The sequence below is a fragment of the Apaloderma vittatum genome, unplaced genomic scaffold (genome assembly GCF_000703405.1).
Source record: "Apaloderma vittatum isolate BGI_N311 unplaced genomic scaffold, ASM70340v1 scaffold28574, whole genome shotgun sequence".
In the NCBI taxonomy this organism is placed as follows: Eukaryota; Metazoa; Chordata; class Aves; order Trogoniformes; family Trogonidae; genus Apaloderma; species Apaloderma vittatum.
Window position 1 is genome coordinate 47,199 of NW_009713767.1, and position 10,047 is coordinate 57,245.

A 10,047-nucleotide genomic window follows, 5' to 3' on the forward strand; every position below is an offset into this window, starting at 1 on the left:
CCTGCTCACCCTCACAGCCAAAATTCACAGCCTTTAAGTCAGTTTGCATCCTTTTTCTGACCGACAAATACAGCGTCTTACATATTCATTGTGCTGCTGCCAAGATCGCTTTCCTTGCCTGTTGCTTAGATATTCTCCCTGAAGCCACCTACTCCCTCTGCGATACCAGACATTGCCTGTTTGTCGTCTTGTTCATGGGGCTTCCTATCCTCTCTGCTCTGCCTGTCGCTTCTCTCTCCTTCCTGAACATTAAGTTCCTGCCTAAACACAGTGCTCATCGCCCGAGCGTTGTATTTTCAAATGAGTTTAATGCTTTCCCTTGTTGCTGAGAATCACTCAGACAGAAGAGCCATCTCATTCTTCACATCTGCCTTTGCAACTCTTCCCGCATATAGAGCTAATTGAAAAACTCACCAGCACTTATTCTGCTGATGAACTACCACATTAATCTGTGTTTGTCTCTCTTCTCTCTGTCTGTACTTGACCTGTCGTGTCTAACACTTATATTGTAAGCTCTGGAGCAGGGAATGCCTTACTGGGCTGAAATGGTGCATACTACAGTAGTCCACATTCTGTGTCAGGGTGCCTAGGAAACAACCTAAGCAAAAAAAAAAATTAAAAATAATCCCTTCAGCCCCGAGGGAGATAGAGCAGAGTGGCCAGCAGGTACTGGTCTTGAAACAGCATGAAAACGTTGTGGGAGATCTGCCCAGACTGCCAAGATGGTACACGCGAGATGCTTCTTCTCCAGGCTGCCTCTGCCCACGTGCCAGGGACCTCCAGGAACCGAGTGCAGATGGAGATTTTCCGTCCGTGCCGAGTGTTGTACGTTGTCTTCGTCAGAATCATCTTCTGAGGTTCTTCCCCCTGCAGCTGTATTAGCTTTGTGCGTGTTAACCAGCGAGTTATCCAACCTTGCCGAGGTTTGTGCGGTGTTGAATAAAATGTCTGTAATTTCAGTGGAAGAAACGTCCTTCTTTGATTTGGTTTAGTTGCTGTGAAGCCCAAAACTGGGGCAGCGAAGCAGCTATCCGCTAACTCCGGGACGCCTGTTTAACTGAAAGCTTGAAGAGCAACTGCACACACAAAGTTCCCATCGTATTTGATTTCCAGGTCTTCCTTGCAGTCTCTGCTTTTTTGGGAAGAAGAGTCATAAGCTCCCTCTACTTATCTCTGGAGTGAGAGGCATAAAATCATTCAGGTTGGAAAAGATCGTCGAGTCCAAGCATTAAGCTAACGATGCTGGGTCCTGTCAGTGTCTGTTCCCTTCCTGCGCCGCAGCACTCGTGTCCCTTTTCTTTTAGGGAACATTAATGATGTTAGTCCTGTCCTTGGACCTTCCTGGATCCCAAGAGCCTCTGGAGCCTCGCAGTCTTCTGATGAGAGGTGGTTGTCACACGGAGCATCAAGCCCCTGAGCACTCAGAAAAAGTCTGTACAACCTGTCACCATCGGAAACCACAGTAACGTTGGAGCTAACAACGTTTGATAAATAGGGATTTTCTCCTCACACACAAGCAGTTTCACACTATAATCCCCTCCTGTTATATTCAGCAGAGGGGAGACAGCACAGGAAAACCTTGAGCTGACTGAAGGGAAGAATTTTCTTAGGGATTTGAGCCTTTGCCAAGGAGCTAAAGAGAAAAGGCCAAGAGAAGTCCACGCTGACCTTCTCTGAAAGAGCAGAAATTTTAGCTGCATTTTTCAGATGAACTTGAAAAGCAGACAGGGAAAGTAAACAGTGCACGGGAGTCCATATCTTTTATTTGAGCTGCTCGTAGCAAAAATTATGTTCTCTCAGTTACTGCTTTTCAAGTCGGGACATCTGCTGCAGGGGTGAGGAAACAGATTCTTTACCAGTTTAAAAAAAAAAAAAAAGGCAATAACTATGCTGGATTTGGATTTTTTTTTCAGGCCTCAGGTTGTTCTGGGAAGTACCCTGAACAAATATAATCTTCAATACAAATTACAAAAAAAATTCAAAATTACAGAAAAAAAAACAAACCGAAACAAGCGATGAAGACCCTTCACTTCTGGCAGCTTGTTGGACAGTTCTTGTTGATTTGCCTTTGCTAGCACTCCTCATCGCAGAAACAGGGAGGTCACCCTGGCACTGCGGTACTTTTGGAACCCTCTAGCCGTGTTTCCTCTGGGTGGGCGAGGAGGCTGCCAGAGGACTTGCTCTGAAGCTGCTGAATGTCTTCCCTTAAAAAAAAAACCCAACAAAACAAACTGATGACCCTTTACTCCACTACCAGGAGCGTGCCCTTCTGTCGTACGCAGGTACCTTTCCCATACAAGGGGCTTTGCTCTGCTTTTGCTGAGAGAGGAGCTGCTGAAATCGCCTTTCTCTCTTCTGTTGATTCTGTTCTTTAGCAAAACGTTGGCAGCGCCCCAAGGTAACTGCTGAATTTCCTATTCTGCTCCGTCACTGTGCTGTGAACACCTGCAAGCTGCCAAAACAACTGTTGTGAGCGGTAGAAAGGACCAGACTGGGAATCCTGTTGGCTGCTGGCTCGGGGGGGTTCCCACCTCTGTCGGAGCAGCTTGCAGGCTGGGCACCCTGCGTCCCTCCCACCCCACTCCTGCTTCTCCAGGGAACCATTCACACACACCTTGCTGTGACTTTTTAGCTCTTCAGGGCTTGGCAGCAACAGGGAGCCAAGCCTTAGTGCTTTCCAACTCTTCCCTGCTCAAGGTGCTGTTCTCCTGCCTCAATTTCCTTGCATCTTCACCGGCCACACCTGCACCTTTCATCGTACCCGCCTGTATTCACGTGCCCGGTTTGTTTTACAGGATGGATACAGAAGGAGGTTGAATTTAATTTTGCAGGGGCAGCCAGAAACCAGATACTTCTTAAGTTGATTTTTTTACAATCTTAGGCAACATATTTCAGTGTATGGTTGGGGCGGTGATGATATTTATGGTATTTATTTATGGTCACTGCGGTGGCATCCAAGAATAGTCTTCTGGAGGAGCTTGTCACTGCAGTGCTGACTGCCGTACAGGCAGAAATGAAGAAGCTGCTGTCATGAGTGGGTTTCAGGATGAGGGTAAATGATACGTGATAAATGATAAGACGTGGAGGAGGGCAGATGAACATTCAGATATGCTAAGTTTGATATAAGTCTGCATCTCAAAACAATCCTGACTAACTGCAGTTCATTTTCATTCTAACCGTACTTAGTCGCTTAATTTTTTGGAGTTGGTCTAGGTCAAACAGAATGTAAAAGAAGGAACTTCAGGTTCCTTGCAAATAGAAGAATTTTTGTTTAAAAGTAATCTGTGCTGTCGCATGAACGAAAGCAGAATTGATAACACTGTGTGCCTAAGCCATGTTGCAAGCTGGTGTCAGAATTCAAAAATACGATATTAAGTAATGCAAAGGCAAAAGAAAGCCTACAAGAAGTAGTATGCCTTACTCAGTGGAGAAAATGCAGTTTAGTTTGCAGGATAAATTTTTGGTCGGATGAGGAGATGTACAAAAGAGCTGTTCCCACAGGTAGGAGAGAGGCAGAAGCTCTGACTGGGGAGGCAGCGAGGCTGTACTGGTCAGCGGAAGGATCGGCAAGGGCTGGAAAGATAGCACAGTTGAAGTAGACATTTAAAAAGCTTTTTAGAAGAGTCTTGGCCTTAAGATGAGTGAGTGAAATTTAGGCTTGGGATTGACCTTCACTGTGTGTGTGAAAATGTACTTTTGTTTTCTGCTCCTCGGAAACTCGGTGCCTAAAAAGCGAGAAGATGCCGCGGAAGCAGGGATGTGCTTACGGCAGGTGTGAGTGGTTTCAAGGCAGGTGGAGTTAGGTCTGATGTGAGCAGGGAAAAGCTCGGTGTGGTGCGAGAAGAACTTTCAACTTCTGCTCCGTGCAATCTCTTCTGTCTGCTTTCTCACCCGCTAACATTCCCCACGTGTGTTTCACTTTCTGTCACTCAGGCTCCGGGAGGACACAGCCCAAAGACTCAGAATGGACTTCTGAGTCCTCCGCAGGAGGAGAAGCTCAGCAACAGTCAAACCTCGCTTTATGAAATGTTGCAAGAGAAAGGCAGGTGGGGCGGAGTGAGTCTGGATCAATCGGCTCTCCTCCCTTTGAGGTTCAAAAACATCAGAGAGAAGACAGATGCTCACTTTGTGGATGTGATTAAAGAAGACAGGTAAGGAAAATCAAGCTGTACAATGTAAAATTATTTAAAGGTGAGAAGTAACGGGGTCCCACATCTTCCAGTTTTTGTGTGCTTTTTGTCTAATGTCATCATTATTGTTAACATATAAGATACCATATGTTTTCTGACCTTAGTCTATATTCTGCTTAAACTACGGTAGGAACTTGATGCCAGAAGCCTTCTGCTCAGGAGTATGTAAAGCCAGGTTTTTCTTTTCCGTGGTGAGCAGTCGTTCTTCAGTCAAGTCTTCAAAAAGGAAAAGGGCACCTGTTAAATGACTTGAACTCTTACATTGGCATTCAAAAGTCCTCTTAATGCACGTAGTATGTACCTTCCTCTGCAACATAAACTCTGAAAACTCACCTTTTTTTAATAGCAAAAAAGCATCATCTGATAACGTTGTATGACTAATACCTCAAAATTGAACTCGTCTTGGGAGCAGAATTCATAGGAGTGCATTCTCACAGAACTACTGCCTACCTACAGCATTTTGTAAAGTTAGCTTCTCTCTCTGTTTCAAGCAAAAAAAACCCTTATTTTGGGCAGAGGAAAATAGATTCTCCAAAATTCAATAGTGTGTGATTTGTGCAAGCACACAGGCATTTCTCCCTTTACTATGGCAGTGACTTGACTGGAGCAACTAAAAATATAACCTGAGTTTGTTATTGTTTATGACTATTCTTATTTTTGCTTCACTGCTTCCACTCAGATTAGAGGTATTTTATCTAAATATCCTTGAAACTGTATGTTTGTGTGGACTCTGGGCTGCTCAGAACAGGGACGCTGTCATCTTCACTGAAAACGTGACTAAAGCAGGGAGGAGCGAGAGGGAGGGGCATCAGTCCCTCTCCAGTCTTTCTTCTAGATTTTTTTCAGATTACCTTTACTCTTGTGGCCAACTCCAGTTAAAATTTGGGTTCCTTTTTATTTTTCTCTTGTGTGCAGTCTGACACTAGTGGCTGAGAATAGGTGTTTAGCCAATATTTCCAAATATTAGAAGGCAGATGGATTAGGCAGGTCCAAACATTAAGAGAAATCAGATTGGATTTTTGCCCGATATCTAACTAGCACACTGGTACGCTTAAAGATACCTAACTCGAGCTCTTCTCTTCCTGGTGCTTTCCTCCTCCACTTTCAAAATGGATAATCCTTTCTTACTCAGGAAAAGGAAAAAGCAGAACCGTGATTTGACATCAGTTAAAGCCTAGCTCTTTTTTTTTGGGGCGGGGGGGGCCTTGATTAAATATCATCATTACCATATTAAGTGGTCCATTTCTTGTTGCCAGGAAAATTTCTCTGCTGAGTTCAGTTCGTGTAAACATAACTTTCCAAAAATAATCTTCTGATGAATTAGCCCTCTGGAAAATGGTTCAAGCCTACCGTTCTACGTTAATCCTTTGTAACGTTCCTCACTGTGAAGTTATGTGTAGTAAGTCATTTTAAAAACATTCTTGATCCCCTACTGTACAATGTAATACATGCTAGGTCTGACAAGCCTAATATGTGCGAGGGTGTTTGAATAGGAAGTTGGTTTGCTGAACGAGAGGGACAAAATCCAAACTTCCCCTTGGTCATGTTATGCGAGACCCCGTTCACGATCATGATGCTGGAGTGTTGCTGCTTCGTTTTTTCTGTGACCGCAAGCCCAGCAGCAGCGAGGTGTGAGCTTCCCCTGCGCCGGGCAGAGATGTCCCCTGTGGGGCACGAAGCTGGTGTCTCCATCCGTAGAAGTTATCAGTTTGCATCTTCTTACAACTGTATTTGGCAAACAGCGTATAGTTTGAGCTTTGAGTCTGGCTTTACTACAGCCACTGTGAGAACCCCACGCTTTGTTCGTTGTCACCCGCCGTGTTGCTGCATGTTTTGAAAGGGAACTACAGTGTCAGGGTGTGAAATGGTTAAACTTCGTTTCATTGGCGATACCCTCAAAGGAAATTCTCACTTTTGAGATTTTTGTTTCTAAGAAAAATCGCGTAGTCCTTAGGTTAGGAGCCTTTTGAAGTACCCGGAACAAGTACTCACCCTCTAATCAGGGCAGTACTTACAAATGATCCTTTAGGTTTGCAGAGCAGAGTCCCAGGGCAGTAAGAAGCTCCCCTGCAAAGCCATGCCCTGTGCAGCCCTTCATTCCCCGCCTTGGGTCAGTTTCCTGTTTAAATACTTCTAAAATCTGTTTGTTCCTTTCATCTCCCCACTTCCCAGTCTTGCTCAATTCGGGGAGAACAGAAATCACTTGTGCTGGGGAGGCAGAGTGCCTCCTGGGAGGCAGATTGTGTACTTGACTTTGTTTAGTCAACTGAACTGGGATCTTCCTCTTTGAGACAGACAACTATTGACACGGAGCTGGGCTGGCGCGGCGCAGTCGGCTGACATCAGAAATGCTGCTTTCGCCCTGGGTTCGTCGTGTTCGACCTTCTCTTTCATCCTGCAGTGGCAAATGGGATTGTTCTTCCTACATCCTTAGACCATCGCAGCTCCAGCACAACATCACTGTGCTCTTGTTGAACTTCCCTGGAGGAAAAAGTGAATTCAACAATATTTAAAAAAAACCCCAACAAACAAAAAAACACACCAAAAAAGCCACAAAAGCAATCAAAAAAGGAACAAAACTAACAAAATAATTAAAAAATTCGCATTATGTTCTTAGAAAAAAATCTAAAAGAGGTGAGGGAGGGAGAACAAAAAAGAAAGAGAGGAGGGTGACTCAAGTGAATGTGTCCTGTTGTTCCTCCAGAATATCCTGGTGTGTTTAATACATTGACCAAGGCCGTAGCGTTTAAAGGTTATGAAGTATCTGCCGTATTCATGCTTGAAGTCTTTTGTCTTCTTGAGCTTCAGCCTAGGAAACGTGTTTGGTTGGTCTTGCATCTCAAGAAAAAAATGCTTCCCACATGCCATCTTGTGCTGGGGAGTTTGTACTCCCAAAAAACCGCTTTGCCAAGTGTTCTTAAAAATAAAGAGCAAAAAAAACCCATCAGCAAACCCCCTGAAACAAAGAATTCAGGAACAGCCTAGCTCTGTAGGATCTTTCTGCTTCGAATTTGATCTCACATGCATCTCTGGGCTTTTTGCTTAGAGTTATCAACTTGAAAATAGCCTGCTCTTAACGGTTCCTCTGGTGCTACTGTTTTCAAGGTGGGAATAGCACTCAGAAAGAAGCCGCCCCATTTCTGACTCTACAGCAATTTTTAAAATGAATCATTCGCTGTAAATAACAAGTGGAATCGTTTGCTTGCAAATGGAAGGAGGTTCACAAGCAAGGGCGTGCGTTCTTAAGCCTCCGGTGAGGGCTGTGCGGAGGAGAGAGTGCCGGGCTGTCCCAGCAATAAATGGCATCGCCAGGTGTGACCTTGCTCTGCAAAGCCTGGGGCACAGGGCCCTCGCTGCTCTCTAAGTCGAGACTGTTCAAGCTCTTTGACACCTCCTCAAGAGAGGAAAGGGTTGCAGATCAAGTGGCATTGATGTCGTTGGGAATCTTCTCTCGTAAACCTCTTACAACTAATGTAAAACTCCAAAAATGTTTTGGTTTTGCTTCAAAGGAGGGGGAATACAAACAACTTCTTAATCATTGAGACCTCTTCTGTGTTTGGGTTTTTTTTCTTTCTTCACTTGGCACTGATGAGAAGGTGAAGGAATCTATAAGCACCCTCTAGTAGATGCTGCCTCCTGGTTCGTTAGCCCCAGTGTGCTTGTTTCGTTATTTGTCAGGGCCTTTGTTGATTCTGGTGACCTCACAATCTTTGATTTCAGAAGTACGTGTGAGCTATTCATCCCCTGCAGTTCCATTTCTCTGCAGCCCACATCATTAGGGGAATGTTCCCAGCTATTTTAGTGTCTTTGAAATAGCTGTTTTCTAAAATGGACAACGTTGTTTTGTTGCTGTGGGGTTTTTTTCCCCCTACATTTTATCACCTTTATCACCCTTGGCTTACTTTGAACAACAGAATTCCACTTAAGGTACAAATATCCTGCAGCCATGCGTCAACTCAGGTTGTGCCTCTGTAGCAGCAATTAACTTTTACTGTTTGCTGGCTTACATTGCAGTAACCTATAGTCACCTGCGGTGATAGCTGTTAAGTTTCTGGAAGGACTTGTTAGCCTCTTCCTGAAAATACTAAGTTTACTCTGTCATTTTTAGGTGAAGTATTTCCTCTGGGTGATGTGGAGATGGGGGTATCTGGGTGACTGAGAGTGAAGAAAAGCTCTACGGGAGCTTCACAGCCAAGCGCAGCATCCCTAGAAATAGAAACCACGGAATGGGGTGGCTCCAGAAGAGTTCCAGCAGAATAAACTGATGTTGTTACCGTCTTTTCTCTTTAGCCTCATGAAAGACTACTTCTTCAAACCACCTATTAACAAGCTGAGCCTGAACTTCTTGGATCAGGATTTGGAGATGGCCTACAGGACGAGCTATCAGGAAGAGGTGTGTTTCTCCTGGCGCTAATTTCCTTCTGTAATCTGTCTGAGCAACTCTCTGTCCTCGCTTTTAGCACATTTCATTGCGGCTGATGACAGAGGGTCATGAAATGTGCCGCATGTGATTTACTACTTGGGATTGCCGCCTCCAAAAACAGCCTCCTTTCAGCATACCTGTCGTGTGCCGTGCCCTGAATCTAGTCCAGCATTTAGGCTGGAAATGCCTTTTCACAATCCACACGGATACACTAATTACTTCTCCATTTTCAGGTTAAGATTTCAGAGCTTTGGGCAAGGCAGAGGGCCATGCAAAGATGACAGTAAAGCACCAAATGCTACTTGCCCTTCTCATCAAATATCCTAACTTTGAGAATGGTAACTTTGTTCCTGTCCCAGCCTCTCGGGTTCCCTGTGGAACTCAAAGCTGCTCTGAACACCCTAAGCTCTGTACGTGTGCTGCGTTCAGCAACGGGCAGTTCAAAGCACTGAGTGATGGTAAGGAACAATTAAACTGCGAGGAGATTGGTGCTGCCTTGGTGCTCTGCACCAAGTGTAAAAAGTCCTTAATGCCCTTGGGAACTAACAGTACTGCAGACTTTCCATGTCAGCGGGTGTTCTGCCTGCTTGTTTGGAGCAAGGTGTTGTAGGTTTACACATAGTGACTTTAGGTGTTAGTGCTAACTGAGACTTCATTTCCACGAGTAGCCAAAAAGTTGCTGCTGAAAGAGGACAGTTACTCTCCCCTACTTGTTCCTTCTCCTCACTGCTCATTCTGATGGCTCTGGCACATAAAATACATTTTATTTTTCTGTTTGGGGCTTTTATATTTATTTTTTTTCCCCTGGCTGATTCTGTTTTCTGCTGTATCCAACCAGCAGCTCACAGAGAGGTTGGCAAGTGCCAGAGCCAGCGCGAGATAAGTGTCCGGCAGCAGGAAGGGGAATGGGCCCTTCCCTTCCAGCAGCGCCCAGCTATTAGTTTGGGTCATCCATCTGGCAGAACTGCGTCGTGATAAACATAGACATTGAGTTATTTTCCTCCTAGTACGTCCTACCTCTGAGGGCAGGGAAGGTTTCTGCTTTTGCTGCTGGTTGCTTTCTGCTCTGGGCAGCGTTGTCACGTCACCCTTAGCAATATCTCCTATTTGCTTGTTTTCCAATCTTCACAAATAAGATTTAAATTAGTTTTTAACAAAGGGAAGCCCGGTTGTGTTGCAGTTCAGTTTGTTCGCTTTGTTCAGGAGCTCCATCCTGCAGCGTTTTATTCCTGCGATATCTCTCTGAATAGAGCTCTTGTAGTGAAACCAGGAGAAATTTCGCATTCAAGAATTTGCACAAGCAGTATAGAAAATTGCAAATCAAGTTCTTTCCAATGGAAAGATTGGAACGAGAATCCAAGCAGCGATAGTCAGGCATATACTGACTGGCCCATTAACTTGGCTACGTTGGAAATTCATAGAAGGAGCAGGGAT

The 10,047-nt window shown here is 44.8% G+C and overlaps 1 protein-coding gene across 1 annotated transcript in view; it reads left to right on the forward strand.

Annotated features, from left to right (window-relative positions):
• ADCY9 (adenylate cyclase 9) overlaps positions 1-10,047 on the forward strand; it is a gene marked incomplete at its 5' end in the record, with an annotated part of 77,019 nt that overhangs the window by 47,195 nt on the left and 19,777 nt on the right. Inside the window, 2 exons of the mRNA XM_009868494.1 lie at positions 3,934-4,151; positions 8,481-8,583. Of these exons, the coding sequence (XP_009866796.1) occupies positions 3,934-4,151; positions 8,481-8,583 (321 nt within the window). The remainder of the gene's footprint in view (positions 1-3,933; positions 4,152-8,480; positions 8,584-10,047) is intronic.